At 42.5% G+C, this 21,664-nt stretch overlaps 1 protein-coding gene across 1 annotated transcript in view; it reads right to left on the bottom strand.

The window, feature by feature from the left end:
- The window catches only part of snx29 (sorting nexin 29), a 192,891-nt gene that overhangs the window by 17,159 nt on the left and 154,068 nt on the right, over nt 1-21,664 (bottom strand). The window contains exon 19 of the mRNA XM_080020973.1: nt 9,147-9,287. Within this exon, the coding sequence (XP_079877099.1) occupies nt 9,147-9,287 (141 nt within the window). The remainder of the gene's footprint in view (nt 1-9,146; nt 9,288-21,664) is intronic.

Genomic DNA, 21,664 nt, shown 5'->3' with positions numbered 1-21,664 from the left:
CTATAATACTTGTAAATTTTGATTGTTTGCTTTGCTTTTATTATTACTATTTGATGGCTTTTTAATGTAAAGCACTCTGAGTAATGTTGTGTATGAAAGGTACCATACCAATAAAGGTTATTATAATTATTATTAGCAAACCTTTGACAAAGACATAATTGGTTTTTTTTAACAATAATTACTTTTTTTGCAGAAATAACCTTGTTGTTGCCCTTTGACACTAGGAAGTTGCTGTCTCTCCCTCTTATGGTAATTCTTTTGAGTCCTTTTTTGGCAAGCACCCCTTTCCCAAATACAACAGTATGCATACACATGGCATGGAGTTTGACACACTCCATGCCTTTCCATGGATTGTGTCAAAATACAACACAGGTCACCTCAGTTCTGTGACATTTGATTCAATTTTTGTCTTTTTTAACTGAAACCGCAAGCCAGAGGTTGAGAATCGCCGCCCTACACGGCCGCCTGAGCCATAACCCCTTCAGATTCCGTTAAGAGTGTAACTGAAATGTCGTTCCCCAGGACAGGCACGATACTGTAAGGGCCATGTGTTTGCCTCTACAGTGTGTCCCCTTGTGGCATGTGTTCACTCTCATGTCCGCCGTCACATAACCTGCTCGGACATGAGAGCCCCTGTTTGAAGAATGAACGTGACAAGAAAGCTGGGAAGCAGGAATGAGGGGGGTGGGAGGTTACACACAAGCAAGGTCATGCACAACCAAACATTTAATAACACGAATACACACCCACACACTTTCACCATGGGGCCATGCAGGGCAGAGATAAGGAGAAGTCTGGAGCTGAGCGGAGAAGATATGCTGCCGTCAGGCGCGTCGGGAGCCTGCCAGGATCTCCGCAGGAAGGAGTGCGGCGAAATGAAAAGCTACGCTACGCTGCGCCACGCCACTCAAATCCTGGGGAAACGACTCCTGATAGCCAATCTGAAATGCGGGATGCCGTATCCGAGTGTGTTACCTGGCAATCCGAAAAAAAAAAAAAAAAAAAGAAAAAAAAAGAAAAGGCTTTAGACTCGACATGAGTTACACGGTGGTTTGACAGTGAAATTCACCTGCTCCCCGCCTGTAATTGCGGAACGGCAGTGGGTTCCAAGAAGCTCTGTGAAAAACACCAGGGAGACTGGATGGTAAACACCAGTGGTTCCCAAACTTCTTACAGTCTAGTACCCCTTCAGACATTCAACCTCCAGCTGCGTACGCCCTCTAGCACCAGGGTCAGCAAATGTGTTTTTGCCATGTTTGCATTCAAATTCATGAATTTTGCTGTCAATTAGAATAATAGTACTTCAGAGTAAAGTCTGTTTGGAAATCATATCAAGGCGTCTGGATATCTTTGTTGTAGGGAGTTGTCTCCATGTTAAAAAACGCCCAGTCTGTGAGACTAGTGAACCGCCTGCACCCGCACGGAACTTTGCGATGCAAGTCCGTCGAAAGACTCATTCACAGTGGACAAATCTTTTAAATGATTCAAGAGTCTGGATTCAACCCGGCATGGCATTTCACCAAAAATAACCAGAAAATTGACAGAAATGAATAATTCTTGTGTGCCGTTCACAATTCAGAGCGACTGACGGACTCTTCTGACTTTCACCTGAAGTCCTCCTTCGCTCACCGTGTGTTCAACAAACTGAATCAAACTGAACAACTCTTATTACTGAGTGACTTGTCAGGAACAGGAGTCTCAAAAAAAAAGAGTTGAACCTTTCATTACTAGCGGAACTGGCACACTCTCTTTACAAAGCAACCAGAGTAAACGCTCCACTATCAACACAGCGACAGATGCACAGTCCACAGAATTTGTTATTTGGCAGGTGATCTCACTTTTTCATTATTTTGTTAATATATATTTTTCCTTTTACAAAAAATCCCCTTGGTCCGAAATGTGTTCCCAGTCTAGTCTGGAGCCCTGGGACTGTTTGAAAATGTAAATCAAATTTTTTTTTGGCATACCCCTGACGTCATTGCCATACCCCAGTATGGGAATAGTTTGTATAGACAACTTAATGAGAGGATAATTCATTACGAAACAACCGATGAATCACAAGAGGAAGTATCGCAATATATTCCAAAAGCGATTTTCTCACACAAAACTAAATCACAGTGAAACTCACACAGACCAAACAAAGCTCTAAATATCACATACTGATGCATATGTATACTGTATACTCTCACACTCACACACACACACACACACACACACACCATGCACCAACACACAAATACACTGTGATAAACATGCCACCACACAAACGAATAAACACACAATCTCATATAAACAAGGCAAGCACACACACAAGTGCACACCACGGGGCGGTGCCATGCATAAAACATCACAAGCACTTCAGCAACACTCATACAACACCTCCACAATTCCTTCTTGTCATAATTAAAATCGTGCATATTGCATAATATGTGAACGCAACATACTAAGACTGGTTAAGTATTCACTCTGTAGTTCCTGATTAATTAATCAGGGCAGCGTTGGCTCGCCGCTATCTCTCGGAAGGCGGAGAAGGGGCAATGGTGTCTGCTGATGGCAAACGGTTGTCGTACAAGAGCCATTCCTCCAGTGGCACAACTCAACCTCGGGGGGTGGGGGGGTGGAATCTTGCATAATCTCGCTGTAGCTAGGTGTTAAAAAAAAAAAAAAAAGTTTATGATCAAACACTAAGGATGTCCGATTAGTGTGTTGTAGTTGTCTGACCCCCAGGGACCCTACTGGCTCCTGGCTGCAGGGGCAAAGAGAGGAAACCACTGGGCAAAGTACTGCTTTATGTGTCCCGAAAACACCACTCCTCTATATTTCAAAACTGCTTTTTTTCTCCCTGCATCTCCCCCTTGAAGAAGAAAAAAAACAAAAAAGGAAAAAAAAAAAAAAAACCTTCATCAGTATTTCGCTGTTTGAGGCCCCGCGGGAAGGAGGGGAGAGTGAGCGAAAGGAGAAAAAACGCGCCGGGAAAATGAAGCAATTTGATGCGAGACGTGTGAGAGACTACAGGGCTGGCAGAGTAGGAGAATAAAAAGTATATTTAGGGAGGAGGAGAAATGGTCAGACATGAAAATTTAATGCGAGACAACTGGACACTAAAGTCTGACATGGAGGTCAGGTTTTGATGTCATCATTTTGTGACGTTGTGGTGGTTGCCGGGGAGGTATCTGACGGATGCAACGCCGGCACAGTTGCCCCCTGCTCATTACCCTGGTTGGACCCCATGACAAATTAACATGTTAGGAGCTGTCACAAGAAAAGAGATGAGTGAGAAGTGTGTGTGTGGGCTGTGCGTGCGTGCGTGTGTGTGTGTGTGTGTGTGTGTGTGTGTGGAGAGTACTCGGGGAGCCTTTGGGTGAGCATCTGTGTTTTGTGTCCTAGTCAGCGTCGCTAGGATACCCGGCTGGACCCTACTCTCTCCCAAAAGACCACAGAGGAAAAATAAGGTCCCGGTCTCTCATTAATGCCACCCGAGTCCGACAGTAGAGATCGAGGGATGAGAGGAAGTAGCAGTACAAAGTAGCAGCACTCTCCGAACACATTGTCAAAATTACATAGCGGCCTATGTTTGAGTCGATGCTTGCTCTGAATCGCACTAGAAGGCCTTGGGTTCCAACCCCGACTGGGGCCTTCGTACACGCTTCTGCTATTGCCCTTGAACAGGGCACCCAGCGCTTACATTTCATCCCTGGGGCTCTAGACAATGGCTTCCGGCATCCATCCTCATAGTTAGGATGTGTCAAATGCAGGGGGACAAATTCAAGGGTATACTGTCCGTACAGTGGAACATAATTTATCTGAGCCACACGGGAATGAACAAATGATCCGGAGACTGAAATGTTCAGTTGCCCGAAAGATGAATGTATGGACAAGAAACAAACTATCCCACATAATTTGTACATATTATGATCGATAAACCTAAAATGAATACAGTGCATTTCTCAAAATTACCACTTTCTGTCACTGTATCAGAGTGCATTAAACAGACGCAATAGAAATTTAACTTTGTCACAAGAAAACATATCAAAATATACAGCACTAGTTACCCAGTGTGATACATATATAAACTAATACATAAATCATATCAACATCCAATAATATCTGTGAGCACAACTTTAACTGTAGGCCGCTTCGGTCACTTCAACAAAGAGCCATCATTTTCAATGCAATGGGGGTTTTACCTGTTTCTCGTCGATTACTCAAACGAGAAACAGGTGTAGAGCCACCCTGATCCTGGGTCCAATTACCTAGACCCAAGACAAGTGTGGCTGCTTGTACCACACCACAGCCATACACCAAAAATGTTTTCCCCAAAAATCTCCTTGTCAATTCATTCAATTGAAGTGAAACTGAGTAGAAGTGAAACTGAATAGAAAACAGTCAAAAACCATAAGCCTGGACTGCACTGGTGAATTTCTCACCCAATAAATACAGACTTAACCTGACATCTCACTCCTTCTAATTCACACATAAACATCACGCCATCCGTACGTTGCATTTGATTGATGCCACCGCCCCCTGACGTTAAGATAACAGGTCGGATGTTCAGAGCCAGTCCTGCGAATCGTCTACTGTATACTACTTCCTGTGTCTCCGTGCATGGCAGAGGATTAGCAACGTGGTCTAATCTCGGGGAGTAGCATGCTACTCGGCTGACAACCCGCACGGGCATGTGTCAGCTGGTATTACCATAGCTAATCTCAAACGTGTGGATATGTCTATGTGCATGTACAGTGCGTAGGTTTTTGCATCCAAGCAGGTGTGTGTGTATGCATACTGTACATTTATGTTGTATCCCTGTGTGTGTGAATATTTAAGGTATTACAGTACATGTGTAAGGTAAGTTTCCATGTCTAAAATCCATACGATTACAGATGGCACCTGACAGCTTTAGCTCTCAGATTTTCCCAGTTTTGTCACTGATTAGTGCATACGTGTGTGTGTGTGTGTGTGTGTGTGTGTGTGTGTGTGTGTGTGTGTGTGTGTGTGTGTGTGTATGCATGTATGCAAGTGGTAAACATCATGTTGCAAGAGAGTTGCCTGTCGAGAAAAACAGAGACAGACAGACCGGAAGTTGAAGACAGAGCTGGAAGGGGGGAGAGAGAGAGAAAGAGAGAGAGAGAGTGTGAGTGTGAAGATAAATAGCGGGAAAAACAGGAGAGACGGTCGGACGGAGAGAAAGAAAGAAGACCAGCTCAAGGCAAAGAGAAGGATAAACTGAAGAAGGACGGAGGGAGTGTGAAGAAAGAAAAAAATAAAGCATGTTGTATTGAATCTAGCAAGCGAGGTAGAAAGAGAGAGCGAGAGAGTGAGCAAATGCAACAGCTTAGACAGAGTTGGGGTTAGCGCCCCTAAACCATATGTCTTTCAGAGAAACAGAACAACGTGCTTGAGGGATCAAACGTGCGGAGGACGCTTTTGGCCGCCGCGCCGCTCTCCACTTCACCGGCTGTAGAAAGGACGCCCGTCGCCGGCGGCACTACAAAGTGTCGCTAAGACACGCAAAGCCAATCAACGGACGAACAATGACCGGATTAAAACCTAGGAGGATACACAGCGCAAGCATCGACACACATACACACACATAAACAGAGACCTTTCTCTTTGAACACTTTGACCAGTTTAGGTACATTTATGCATGCATGGGCAGGATGAAGAGGGCCATGTGTACAGTACATGCACACACTGACACCGCCACAGCCATACACACACACACACACACACACACACACACACACACACACACACACACACACACACAATATACAAGCTTTTGATCATTTTTTCCAAACCTCTTGCCCTCATTGTGTTACTGATCTGATTAGATCTGAATGATTTATCAAATTTAACAGAACGCAATTTTCAAATCACAAAGCCTGCTGCGCGGCGAGGGAGCTACCGGGGCACATTTTGCGCACCTGTCTCACTCTCCGACGGTAGCGACGATGCGCAGTGATGGGGTGCCCACGATCGGTGCGCCAGAACGGTGTGTTTTTGTGTATGGAGTGAAACCGTGCAACCCTCCGCGCTGCCCCCTGGTGAGCCCCGATGCTCCGGCCCGAGAGCTGTGTGCAGTGTGTGCCGCTGGCAGAGCTCGCAACACCTGTAGAGTCTGTGTATGTGGATGCGTGTGCGCAACATTTTTATAAAAAAAATTATACATTTCTGCTGAAACACTGCACATTTGCATATCTGCATGTTCATTTTCAGATTCGAACAATTACAAGTACAAAGTTAAATCAATCAGTAAATTCTACTGTGATTGAAGGTATTTTCTTTTTACAATTCAATAGTTAAATAAAGATATATGTTATTAATATCAATTCATGCATTTATGTATCATAACACGTAGGCCTGGCCTACAGGAAAAGTTAATGTTGACTGTGCCCATTCTTGCTTTGGTCATATTATAGAAAGATTTATTGCTTGTGTTTAGTGAATAATACAGATGACAAGGAAAATTAAGTTAAAAATCGCATGCTAAATCGCAATCGCAATATTGGTCTAAAAAAACATATCACAATTCAATTATATTCCCAAAATGTTCAGCCCTATTCCTGATAGACCACCATTCACCGAACAAGTAAAGCAGGTATTTGGCACAAGCAGAGTTTTTGGCGGTGAGATATTCCTGTGTCTAAAACGACCAGACGTGTCCTCGCTACACCCACACGATCTAGAATGCAGGATGGTGAGTGACCAGTGGCAGGTTTCCAGTGAAAAGCAACCAACAGGGAACCGAGGAAAGACCGATTCCTTTGTGCTACTGAGGCAGAGTGAAGCTAATCAGTGTTAAGTCCAGTCCAACATTTTCAGGTGGCAAGTCCAACTCCAGACAAATGTGGTTTGAACACTGAGTCAAGACTGATATGGGGATAGTTAAGTTGAATATCATGACTCCTTATATGTGGAATATTCATTAACAAAAGAAAATACATAAGTTGCAGGTTTGGACTCGACCGGTCTTAAAATGACACAGAGTCCACCCTGTCCAAGATCGAGTCGACGCAAGTCAAAGACTAAGCCGAGTCCTTCAAAATGCAGCCTTGAGACTGGACTCAAGATTAAGCCCCGCTTGGAATACTGCAAATGTGGTGACCGGCTACCATTTTGATAATGATGAAATGAACAATCTGGACGGATGTACTTTACGAGAACGCAAATTGGTTATTGTTTGGGTACTCTGTATTGATAAATGTCCCTAGTCTTTGTTCCGTCCGTATGAAGGGTTGATGTGTGTTCTATTTCTCCAGGTGGGGATGATGTGGTGTTCTGGCTTTAAAGCCTCGACAGCCAAGCTCTGTAGCTGTGGTGGTGTCTGACTTTCACTGCATGTGGAAAACCAGTGCTTCACACACAGACACACACACACACACACACACACACACACACACACACACACACACACACACACACACACACACACACACACACACACACACACACACACCTCACGGTCTAACGCGCTTTTAGAGAGCCTTCCAGGGTACAATGACACTGTCTGTCTGGGACTTTGAGAGACATGTTTACACACACACACACACACACACACACACACACACACACACACACACACAAGCATGGTTTTGCAGATGTGCACATTGCAGCAAACACACACGCACATGCATACAATATCCAAGACCCCCACACACAAAGCCCAAATTAGACACACACACAAGTACATACACTGAAACATAAAGACACAAACAGTGTCGGTCCCCCTCAGGGCCTGCACACACACACACACACACACACACACACACACACACACACACACACACACACACACACACACACACACACACACACACACACACACACACACACACACGCACACACGCCCACACACGCGCGCGCGCATGTGCTAATGCCTGCAGACTCTGCATCTAGACGTTAGCTGCGGTTCTTAGCCGTGGAGGAGCTGAATCTTTGAAGGTAGGGGAGGCAGCAGGCAGGTTCTGCCCTGAAATCCAACCAGACCCCATCCAGTTCAGGATACATTATCTCCCCAAAGGATGGATGGAGGGAAGGGGGGGGGGGGTCAGCAGAGTTGGATGAGAAGATGACAAGAGTGCTGTGATAAAAGAGAGACCTAGATAGACCCCCACCCTCTCCAGGGCCCAGATAGACAACCCACCGTCTCCCTAAGCAACACAGAGACCCCCATCCTCAGAGACCCACCCTCAGCAGCAATAACAGACACGTACCCTCTCCAGAAGCAACAGCGAGGAGAACCTTAAAGATATAACTGAAAAAACACAGGGACATCTTGATACCCCTCCCAGAAAATATAATGAACTGAAATGTGAATGAAATGCCTTCATCAACTCAAGAAAGAAATATACCAGATGCAATTACTTGGTCAAGTGGGGGTTTAAAAGGCGGAACGGGTGAAAGATAGAAAGATTTATAGACAAAGATGGCAATAAGCAATTATTCGGATCATGTCCCATGTATCACTTGCCTATCATAAAACGAAGGCACAGTTATAGTGGATAGGAGGGGAAAGGAAGACCATATCGGATTAGGTTATAGGATTATCGGTTAGCTGAGACTTGTTATGGAGATTCGCCCTTTCCCTCTGGATTAGGAAACAGCATATTTGCAATGACAATGCAAAAACTGGAATACTGTAAATCACCTCAAAGAGAAAAGAAAACAGAAAAAAAAACATCCAAATCTAGACTTGGCCCTCACAAACAAGCAACTGGTGGCCATAGCAAACAATGGTCAGACAGAAAAATACAAATTGTTTCCAGTATCAAACAGGTGACGTTGAGACGGGAAAAACAAACCAAATGTAAATTACATGTTAAATTAATTCTTCAAGGTTTGGGAAATTTTGTGGAAGAGATCGTGGTTGGAGAAACGATGAACATATCGTGGAACAAGAATTGTACAGTCAATATAAACATTGACAAATATTACTCTTATTATTTACCCTTATGTTATCATTGCACAATTATTTATACCATTTAATACATTATGAATACTTTCTAACCACTTTTACTTATTTATTAGACCTTTTTTTAATAATGTATTGACATGATAAGCGTAAATTTCAATTGAAACATCATACCAGAAAAGCTTCATTGAACTGAATTGAATTGAAGGACAGACCTTCAGACAGACAGACTCACCTTGTTCCCTATGGCTTTCTTGGGTGGGAAGTTGAAGGCGTCCACCTGTGGGAACTTGTTCCGCAGGTGGCTATGCAGGTCTCTGAACTCTGTGTAGCGCCTATACACGTTCCACTCGTTGTCTAGGATACGGATGTACACCTGTAAACAGGAAGGGTACATTAGCATCATCAGCATCATTTTCAATTACATCGTACAACATCATCATATCGACATATTTATTTATTTATAATTTCTCATTCTTTATTTACATCAGGGCTCGACAGTAACGGTTGCCCTTGGCAACCATATAGAATAGATTGTCAATAATTTTGTGGCCTCTGGTTGCCCCCTTTGGCAACCACTTTTTAACATAGAAAATAGGGACAGCAATCTGCAAAACGTGCACCCCAAAATAAATAAATGTGTTGCTTTAGTGATATTCCAATATTGCTGGAACCAGAAAGCCGCACATGCGTTGATTCACGTGCACACCAGTGCGCACAGGCACCAATGAAAGGCAGTAGAGCAAGGATATTACAGTCGGATCCAAACAACTCGCTTTTCGACGAATGCTGCTTTTTTTTTTCTCAATTCAATTTTGTCATCTTGTCAATTTCCAGGTTTTTTTTGAGGGGCCATTTTAGCATAACAACACATATCTTTTTTTTTTTTTTTTTTTCACTTTTTTATGCAACCGAGAGAACGACGCCATCCGCAATCGATTTACCTGTGGACTCATTCTCTGATATTACTTTAGACGTGGACACCATCCGGGTCCACTGTCCACAGTTTGAAAGCCCTCCAAAGCTATGCTGCGTTCACAGGCTCGGAAAACTGTAATGCGTGTCGGAAGTAATGCGTTCAAGGAACCGGGAAAATCGTCGGCTACCACCATAAGTTTATCTCTGACCTTTTTTCACCATACATACTGTATATTTGTATCCCTGTACAGTTAACTAAAACTAAACCAAAACCAAAACTAGGTGTGAAAAAACTTTTCGTAAAAACTAGAAAGAAAAAAAGGAAAGTAACTGAACCAATATTGTGTACTTAGAAAACTAACTAAAATTAAGTAAAAAAATATACAGGAAATTAGTTAGTTAGTTCTTTAGTTTTAGTCATTTTTCTAGGCAATTTGGACAAATTTGTCGACATATAACCGTTACAATACAATAACCAGTTCTTATCTTTGTAGACAGAGAGCATTAATAATGAGCATGGCTCCCATCTCATCTGGTGGAGCGCTACTATTAAATGGAAAGATGCAAATGTAGATTTATTTGAGCCCTGACCGTTCAAGAAAATTTGCTGATGACAAAAATTGGTAACAGCGGAACTTGGCCAGGATAGCAACAACCTGTATGACATTTCTACAGTTACAGCGCACACAACATACTCTAAATGCTTTGAGTCACACAACAGTTATGGTAGACACCAGAACTAGATAATGTCTTCAAATTCTCCCAAAGAAACCGAGTCAGGTAGGTAAAGTTCTGAGTATAGGCTTTAACCTTTTTGTGTGAGACCATCTTTAACAAACGCATCACCCTGATGTTCCCTTAATACGGCACCCGTAACCCAGAAAGAGACTAGCAGAGACCGAGATGCACAGGGAGCGCGAAAGTCTGTAACATTACATGCAGCGACTGTTCTGCCACCATTTTCATGCTCCATTAACTGCCTTGTTCAGACACACTAAAGATAGAGGGAGCGGAGAGGAGGGTAGAAGAGTAAAAGAGAGGAGAAGAGAGGAGGAAGAGACGGCAGCAGAGAGCGGCTTCAGAGGAAGCAGACAGGAGAAGACAGCAAGGGCTAGTACCAGAGAGAGAGGGGGAGAAGAGGAAGAAGACTGTTTTCCAAAACGAAGGGGAAACCAGAGAGGGAGATAACGTGAAGAGAGGGACGACAAGAGAGTCTGCCAATCTAATTTAAAAATGGTCTTTCCTCTGCTACTGCAAACCGCATAGATTCAATTCAGGTACAGTACACTGTGTATTACCTACAATTCCATAACCTGTTTTTCCCATCCTGCAAAATATAGTACAACGACAAAGGGGAAAAAAAACAAACAATAATCATCAATCGTCAAAAGTCGTTGTCTTGGGAAAAAACGTATAGACATGTACAGTGATGATATCTAGAGAGTTCCTTGAGGAACTGTCTGAATGGATTCAGCAATTTGTACATGTCATCACATCTATTTAGCCATATCTGTTCATCTATGAAAAGCTATATATTTGTGGATGATAATATGTCTAATAATACACAAATATAATGTATGTAACTATTACAATTCATCCAGCAAAATTGGTCATCCAATAAGATCTGTATTAAGCAATATCATTTCCATCCATCCGTCCATCTTCCTGTTGGATTATTGGACGCAGAACCCAGGGTTTCATCATCACATCGCCTTATGGGAGTCATCAAAACAGTTGCGGGGTTTCTAGATCACCGGGGCCATGTGGCTGAAATCACACTGTGGCACACATAAAGCGAGTTCTAGTTCCTCCGAGCGCGGCCGTTGACGAGATAGGAGCAGGCAAGGGGACTAATGGAATGAAGACTTGTCAACTCGGCACTTTCTGCCCGCTACCGCAGAGGCCAGTCCTAACTTTTTTTTTTTTTTCAAGTTGGTGTGCGGCTTGACTTCTGCTCATCCCTGTGTGTGGTTTAAGACGGAGAAGAGTGGAGGAGGGGTGAGAGAGAGAGAGAGGAATAGGGGAGGTAGACATTTCATGGCATCTCACTCAGAGATTACAACATTAACCTGAGTCAGCAGCAGACAGATCGAGGGAAGGGAAGATCAAGTGAGGGAAACAGAGAAGGAGAGCGTGGGAGGGTGAGCGAAAAAAAATTCTCCATATGGATGGATGTCATAGTCCAAAAATGCAACTAAGTAGAGATGGCATTTGAGCATGAAACGAGTGAGTGTTTTGTTTTTTTGTTTGGTTTCCTGGGCCATTGTGGTATGCAGTGACAGCGTAGTCAGCAAGACATTCAACCAAAAGGTAAATTTAAATTTCGAAGCATAGAGGATCCTCTATGCTGAGCTCCACCTTACTGATAGGACACCTAGAACTTTATCGTTGTGCTCATAGTCACCATCCTGTAGAAGTTGGAGTGTGGCAGACAGTTGGAGTAAAATGATAACATTTCCAGTATCAAACACCATTTATCCTGCCTCACAGGCCTTTGTATATCACCATGTACTGTACAGTATAATATCATACTGTAAAGTATTCAACGATGGCCGCTGTTCATGAGAATGTCTGAACTCAAGCATGACCAAACATTGAAGAGCCAGTGCAATTATGAAATATGCAATTTTCCACCTGAAATGGTTAAAACAGAATTTTATGAGTCTAGTTACTTTTTAAATACTATACAAATTGATGCCTAAATTGAAAATACACTGCAAGTAAATAACATGTCAAAAGCATCTGCTGTCTTATGTTGCATCACACAAGATGCCTCATATACAGTAGAGCAGAATGAGTGGTGCTAGTCTAATCCACATCGGACCATCTCATTGGCCTACTTATCAAAATTAACATATCAGCCTCAGCACATTGATAGCAGCAGCTTTCCTCCCTCATAAATCACAAAATGAAATCTTTTACAATCTCTCCATAACATCTAGATGATATACAAACAGCAGCAGCCTTTGATATATGATAACCTGCACTTTGATTTTGGTAAAAGCACCACAAGTTTCCCTCTGCAGCACAGAGCCAAGGGAAGGTCACATAAGACGTCTGATTTGACAAGGATAGTATATAATGGTCAATAAGGTGGATATGGGGTTATGTCAACGCAACTAGAATAAAAGTTAAAAGGAATGATTTTATTTCCGAAAAACTATTTGAGTGGAAATAAAATTATGAAAATTAAACTATGCCTTGCAAAATTAATAAGCCAATATAAAAAATGCATCAGTACGTAGCCTACTCTCTGTGTGTAACGCTTTTTTTCAAATAGAAGCTGTGATCTTGCATCAACAAAATGCTCCAAGTAGCCTAAAAAGACAAATTAATGGTGGCCAGAAAGCAGCTCAGTTAAGTTGTCTTTTCCTGACAAAGACAACCTAAAAGACAATGAGTGGTTTTCGCCACAGATCCAGCTTCTCCACACAAGACACAAGTTCTGTTCCAGGCACTCGGCATCTGCCGCTTAGACTATTGCTACGCTCTTGTACTATCCGCCTGTTCATTCAGACCATCCAGCGCATCCAGAATACAGCAGCCCGTCTAGTGTTCAACCAACCAAAATTCTCTCGTTACTTCCTCGATCCCTGCACTTGCTTCCCATCTCTGCCCCAATCATATCATATCAATAATATCTCCAATCACTGGTCAGGTTCCAGACTCCGCTCCTCCACCCTCGATAGCCGTCTTGCTCCTCCATCATTACGTGGACTCAGGAGTTGTTCACCCCAGTTGCGACTCTTTTCATTCCTGGCGCCACAATGGAGGTATGAGCTCCGCTATTCTGTCAGAATGGCTGAATCACTTCCCACCTTTCGCTGCAGACAGAAGCCCATCTCTTCAGACTAAGCCTGGACCCTACTTACACTGACCCGTCTAGCTCATTAGTATCTCTTTCCCCTTCACTTTTTCTTTCTTATTTTCCTAATAAAAAGAAAATCTCTAACTTCTAACGCCACTTATGCTTGAGAATGTTTAGCTGGCCATGATATATGGTAGTCTGATACTACAGACAAAATGTACTTATTGTAAGTCGCTTTGGACACAAGCGTCTGCTAAGTTCAGTAATGTAATTATAATATAATGTAATGTAATGTAATATCATCAGCCTACAGGTGTCTCTTCTTCCCTCAGATCAGACTTCTTTAACTTGCGGTTAGGGATATCATTTGTCTACTGAAGTAAGCTAAAAACATTAAGTAATTGGACGTAAGACATTATTATATTGTTGAGGCAAAAACACATTTCCATACACTTCATTTGTCATTTAACAGCCTTACTCTAAAATTGACCCAACTATGTTTTTCCTCATCAGTTAACACACTATGACACATGATAAAGTGAAAATTTAATTCTATTCAATCAATCTATTAAAAACAACAACAACAAAAAGATCTAAAGTATCACATTGACATAAGCATTCATACCCTTTACTCTGTACTTTGTGGAAGCACCTTTGGCAGCAATTACCGATTCAAGTCTTGAGCATGACGCTATAAGGTTGGCACACCTGTATATTTGGGAGCTTCTCCCATTGTTCTCTGCAGATCTGTCAGGCTGGCTAGGGAGCGTCACAGCACAGCTATTTTCAGGTCTCTCCAGAGATGTTTGATCGGGTTCAAGTCTGGGCCCTGGCTGGGCCCTCAAGGACATTCACAGACTTGTAATGAAGGCAATCCTGTGTTATTTACTTTAACAATAACACTGAACTACATACTGAATAACATGACAATGTTATGGACTGTAGAATTCTCTAGACCTTGTTGCTGTACAATTGCTTAGTTTCCTCATTTGCCTAATAAAATCTGACATATTTACTTTGGCAGATAAAATAAGGGGGTTGACATTTAGTGTGTCCTACTGCCCCTCCGACTCTGTACAAGGGTGGATACCGGAAGTTTATGTGGCTGGGGTTAGCTCTTAAAACCCTGGGAGGGTTATGTGAGGGGAGGAATAAAGTAACCCCCACTCTCCTCTAAAATAAATTCACTATTTACTTTACCCTTGATGGGTTTGTTCTAGGGCAAGAGGATTTAGTGAGCGGTAAGTCAGTGGCAACTGAGCAGAGTGTTGTTTTTTTTTTTTTATTGTCATGAAGCTTTCCAAAATGCCAAACAAACGTTGATCTTCAAAGTTCCAAATATAAGGCATGTTTATTTCTTGGACAGGGGCAATTCAATATGCTTTAGATAAGGCCTAAAATGTATTTAATAAAAACAAACATCCTCTATTTCAGTTTTGGGTCATCAACTTAGAGAGAGACATTGAAGGATAACAGTTATTCATCAGGGAGTAGTTATCCATGAATATTTCTCTTGAATTTTTGGTCTCCAATTATTATTCTTGGATTTTGAGAAACTCTCAAATAACTCTCAAAATAATAATCAAGATATCAATAGATTCTTCTGTCGGACTATTTAACAGATCCTTTATAGGAAGAAAAGTATTAAAATTGTATACTTTTGTATTTTCAGAAGACATATGCTTGGAGTCCTCTTTAAAAAACGAATTCAGTACAGCACAATGGCTTTTACCTCCATAGTTAAGCTCTGGAATCTGCTATATATTATTCTATTATGTGGTGTAATTTATTGCAATGGAAAGTAATGTCCTTGGTTTTGAGGAGCTGTTACTGAAGGTTCCATCTAACAAAGTCCTTACAGGTGATCTGCAGCTATCACCAAATTCTATGCAAGATTCAATAAGACATTTCCAATGCCGGTTTCAGGTAACTCTAAAAACAATTTACAATTGAAAAAATAAACCTCTTGGAAAAGAATCCCCTTTGCACGGACAATTACAATATAAAACAAAATTAAGGAAGCCACTAAAAACCCTCAAGAAAACAAATTTAAGATTTCTTAATCATTTAAGTGTATTTCAGACTTTGATGATCTGCGGACACCGTTTTTTTATAAACAACAAATTAACAAACACTAGCAGCAGGCCAACCATGGTGTAAGCACTGACCATTGATTGAAGCTTAACAACGCCGGCAGGCTGGATGGTTCTAAGCCCACCTAAGTGAAATAGGGCTGCAGAAGCCCTGAGAACAGCTCTTTATTTTTCAAATCCTCTTCCTCACACTGCGCGCCATCAATGCAGGCGCTGTAAGCTTTTTATCACTCGAGGACTAAGCAAAATGTCTTAAAGACCGGCGGGTGGCAGTCCGATAGGAATGTTCTGTATATAAAATGGAGGCCACCGCCGAAAAACTCAGCGTGCCTGCGGGAGCAAGAAAGAGAAAAATAAAAAAACGAAACAAAAGAAACAGCGCTTTATCTCCGTTTTTAATCGGTTTTCTCCCAATCTCTTGCCTCAATCTGTTCTCTTCGTCTCCCACTACTCCTCCTCTCTCGTCAGCCACCTCCTTTCCCACTCACACAACTCGTCTGTCTCCCCTTCGTAAATCCCTCACAGAGACGCACACTCGTTAGCCCGATTTCGCTCCATTTCCCTCTCTCCGTTTCTCTTTCTCATATGAATAAATGAGTCACCGGCAGGTCCAGCCATGCAAGCAAGCCAATAAGCAAACAACTGAGGAATAAGACAGAGCTATGGAGACAGGGAGATAAGTTGCAGGTGTAGGGTAGAATGAGAGAGAACAAAAGAAAATGGGGAACATTTTGACAGAGACAAATAAATCATAAAAGAATGAGAATGAGTGAGGAGGGTGAAAAATGTACAGTTAATAGAGATGAGGGAGGTGGAGAAGCCTGATTGATGGTGTTACGCGCACAGTAGCTAACAGGAATCGGGATTAAAATGGGATGCAGTCGAACTTTACTTGCGATCTCGCAATGGAGATCTCCTTGAGTGTAGAGACGTGGGTGGTGTTTAAAGAATTCCTATAGCGATGGCGCAAGAGACTGAGCTACGAAATCACGTTACATCTCGGTACCCATCATTAGGGATGGGCCAAATGCACTATTTCACTACCAGTACTGATTCTGAACTTTAAACTTTTGGGTTAGGGTTGTACCAAGTACTGATCTTATCCATTACTTTGACTGTACAGAATAGACTTAAGGCTGCTTTATAGTTCTACGTCGAATAACTTCCGTACAGTAGGGACACCATGGGTGTCCACGCCAGTGTTTGAATTTATGTTTCTGCGTTTGTGATTACGCCCGTACACCACCGAAACCCTAGATGGCAGTGTCGATTCTAATTTAGCTCGGAATAAAAACGGATCGCGGATATTTCACTGTGATAAATCTGTCGTCGGTTTCTGGGGCAGAGATGGACCAGCAGGTTGGCAGAATAAAAAGAGCCTTTACAGGCAGGCATTTATTTCAAGCAAATGTGACCCACCACATACTTTAGGGTCATTTGGCTGATTTCGACTTCTTTTCTTCATTTGAGAATCAGAGCTTCCAAACAAGGTGTCACTTGTGCAAATCAAGCAAATATTTTCAAAGCTATGACTTGTTAAAGACCAAGGGTGAGGCAAATTGTGATTCTGAGATAATCACCTTCAAAGTTTTACCCACGCTTGGTTCATTCAGCCAGCATAATGCAAATGGAGTTGGCGGACAAACAAAGCGACATGGCTAATTAACATCCTGGTGAATGGGGCAATCACTGCTTTGTTCATGTGTTTTGAGGGAATGTTGAACAGCATCAACACACAACTATTTTTGGTTTTTGAAAAAGCATTTATTGAACAGTAAAAATATACAAGTTTTATAAAAGTGGAATTATTTTGGAGTTTAAAAGTACGGACAACACAACAAAATGTAGAGTCTATCAATAATATTAGTCTCTGGAATCTGAAAATCTACCAATCACCAACCTCAACGGACTTCATCACGTCGTCAACTTCTTCCGTTGTAACATCAACGGGCGTATCGTTGGTCTCCTCCGGTAGTTCTTGAAAATATTCCATTTCATCGTCACATTCGGGTTGAAATGTTTGAAATGTTCTCGAAGGGGATAATATTAGATTCAGCAGCGCCGTTACATGTCCAATACGCGCTGCTTACACTGACTTGGATCTAGCGCACTGGTCAGATTAAGGTCCGCGATATGATTTAGATGTTCCTCCACCCGCTTCTCGTAATCCATAACAACAAGGAGACAAAAGTTTTCACAGACAAGTGAAACCGGATCCTCGTCTTGTTTACAGAAGTAACGTCAGGATTTCTTCTTCGGTAGATGTTGGTACACGCCTCCTCCACAATGATGTCTCCGTTTGTGTGTAAAAGTAGTACGATTTAAAGGTTGAAATCTATCAAAACGGTTTCACATTGTGACTTCACATCACATGGAATATGGATGAATGATCTTCACTTGGACGCTCGCCTTAAAGGAAACCATCGATCGGCGTTGTTCAGCGCTATTTAGCGTCTCGGTAAGTGAACTGTCTTTCCCCATGTAATCTAACAGGAATATTTAACTCCACTGTTTAACATTTTTCCACTATTTATAATTTAAACTCGGTTTTGAAAATACGCTGAGAGATGAAAAAAAAAACACAAAGAAACATGAATCTGGAAAAATCAAATTTTCCTCCAAGAAAGGTTTTTTCCAACTTATTTTGCTGCTCCTGGTGATTTTAGAAATGTGCGAGACAGCGGGTTTTGTTGCGGTGGGTCACAAATGCAAAGACATTTGTCTGGTGTGCAGTCCGGACTAGGACACCAGTCTTGCTGTCAAGAGAGAGAGAGGTGAAAACACAGCAGCTTTTAAACACACTGCTAATTCCCTCAATCTCCTGCAGGTGCGTCCCCTATCTGTTGCCAGTGCTGGCTCTCTCCACCTGCAGATGTCGCCAAAACTACTCCCTACTGCCACATTTACTCCATGAATCGAGTGCCATCTGTTGGTCATTAAAATTAGAAGATGATGCATTGTATAAATTGAGATATTTCTGAATGTCCTCAGCTAGCCTTTCTTCGATGTGCTCCATTTGGTTTTTCACTTTTGGTGGAAATGAACTGGAAACACTGGAAACATGCAGCGGGAAAAACCTCACCAATCACAGCTCCTACGGCCCTGCGCCGTCCCGACGTGTTGTTACATTTCAGTTACAGCGGAAACCTCTGCAGGCTATGCCAGTGACATAGAGACCTAAGGCGTACCTACAGCGGCTATTTGAGCAGCCTACTTCTAAAGCAGCCTTTAGACTGTCCCCCATTATCCCTCGTCCAGGCACATCCAAACACAAATTTTACATCTACCTAATGAGTAAATGAACTGCCTGCATGGTATACTTGATATTATAGTTGTTGTAAAACGAATTATGGCAACAAATGAGACTGAACTGAATAAAACTGTATGTCTGTAGGATTTTTGTCAAAAAATAAACAGCTTAACTTGTGTAACCCAGGTTATTTCCTGTATCTACAAATTACAGATGTCCCCTAAATACCTGACAGGCAGGCTATTGGCAAAGGCTACGAACAGCTAGGCGGCCAATGTTACACGGCTGCACACAGAGAAGCTTCTAGTCCCCCCTCATTTACGGCAGTGTACACAACTCAAACAGGTGTGTGGCCCAAAATAATTTGTAGGTTGAAGAGAATAAAATAAGGCATTCGAATGTAAGATTTACATAAGTTTAAACCAAGTAGCGCTGGCGTGTTGCCAGAGAGAGAGAAACCGCTAAGCTGCAGAGTCGCTGTGGAAGAGAATCTTCAGGCACTTTCTTCCAAATTAATGGATTATCCTGACTGTTTTTTTGTTTTTGTTTTTTTTGAGGGACGATACTATCTGTGATATTGTGGAGCTAATTCGTCTGCCATCAAGGTCGTCATCACTGCTTGTGGATGCCTTCATCTTGTCGGGATGCAGATGTATGAATGTTGTGCCGTCTAAACTATCTTAACTATAAACTGACTAGAACTGATGTCATAAAGGAACTCAAGGCTGACAAACAACATTAAAGAATTACATTTGGAGTTGAACACTTCCTAATTTCTGATTCACCGTAAGTTTGGTTGTACATTGAATTGTGTGAAATCTTATTTCTGTGTTATAATTGAGTTGAAGATTTGCATCAAACAAATAAATTGTGTTTTTTCCTAAAGAGATGCTTTGAATATTTAAAGAAGAGGAGAGAACTAGGAAATTCACTAGGAGAGAACCTAGTGAATTTCATAGAAAACTGAGTGAGCTTGTGCTCATACTGGACTGTAAGATCTTGGCTTTAAGATACTTTGGAGAACCCTGGATTTAGATACAGTTTATATTACACCCAGGATCAGCAGCATAGATTTCCTACCACAAGGGGAAGGTGACACATGGGCTTCACAAAGTGGCAAGCCAGCCAGGAGATTGGTCATTAGTAGCCCTGATCTTCCATCAGACAGTACAAACCTTCAAAGTGAATTACTCGTTCCACTGAGTTTAGATATGGACATTTGCAACCGATTTGATGTTGATGGTCAGAGCTCTCCATATGTAAGAAGTGTTGAAGAGAATTACATAGATGAACAAATAACTAATGCATTTGAAGTTAATGGAAAAATGTCCAAGATAGTCAGGGATCCTCGATGAGCAAGGACAGCCAGAGGGTAGAGTCCTGATCGAGTATGCATCTGACAGGTCTATCACTAGAATAGACCCAGTACCTAAGGCCCAAGTCTCAAAGACCCTGCTGTGGTGTGGTCCGTGAGAACCATTAGAGATATCTGTCAGGAAAAGATAGGCAGGGAGATAGCCCCGGGTGAACTTAAGTCTGTCACAGGTAGTGGCAAGGCAAGTTCTTAAGCCTGCTTCAGGGTGCCATTATACATTACATTATGTGCATTTTACTGCTGCCTCACAGCAAGAAGGTCCTGGGTTCGATTCCCACCTGGGGCGCTGTTGGCACCATGCTCCGGGCGGGTTATCTCCCAATAAGGGGCCTTTCTGTGTGGAGATTGCATGTACTCCCCGTGCTCACATGGGATTTCCTCCATGTAACATCAGTAAGGATCCCCACCAAAAACAGGCACACATCATTGTCTGACCAGCGATGGACATTTGGAACCAGGTCCCCAGGTGCGTCGTCGAATGCTGCCCACTGCTCCTGGCTGCCCCCCCGGAGGAAGGACAAGCCAGGATGGATCAAATGCAGAGGGCACATTTCACTGGCCACCATCCAAAGCAAGTGCGTGTGTGTGTGTGTGTGTGTGTGTGTGTGTGTGTGTGTGTGTGTGTGTGTGTGCATGTGCTGTAGTGTGGCGAGTCGTGTGATTAGTAAAGATTCTTCTAATTACATTATACATGCCATTGACAGGCCCACACATATTTATAGTGTGCCTGCTAATGTGCCAGTAAGCCCAGTTAACATTGATGAGAATATCTTTAACCCACCTCAAATCCATAAAGTCATCCACACAAATTAGGATGCACACCTTCTCTTGGCGAATGCCAACGCCCAATCATCAGGTTGACTATGACACCTGGTACACCCAAGTTAACCTCCTTCTTGGTTCCTTCCTTGAATGATGCTCATAAGGTAAGAAGAATCCTTGAAAGCATCCAGCTGCTGATGCTGTGCAATCTCTTGGAATCTCCTCACACCATGTCTTTATGTCCCTCTGCTTTTGGCGTTGTGGAGGATGGAGATGAGTTATTTGCGGTCTTCACCCAGCTTCAACTAAAACAATGGAGAGAAACCCTCAGCATACTTGAACAGGCTCCATAGCCTCCTCACGAGGGCAATTACTCGACGGGGATGCATGGGGGATGCATCTGGCTGCATGAAGAAACAACTTTTAGGGACAGAGAGGCAGTTAAGCATTGCCTCAAAGAACTGTTCTATGCAGGAATCAGCAATGAGTTAGAGAGCCCACATGAAAAGTCTTGGTTCAGAAAAAGAATGGCTCGATCAGGCTATGC

Source organism: Zeus faber (assembly GCF_960531495.2).
Source record: "Zeus faber genome assembly, chromosome: 20".
Taxonomy (NCBI): domain Eukaryota; kingdom Metazoa; phylum Chordata; class Actinopteri; order Zeiformes; family Zeidae; genus Zeus; species Zeus faber.
Note: the sequence above shows the minus strand (reverse complement) of the source record. Positions and strands in the feature narration are given on the sequence as shown.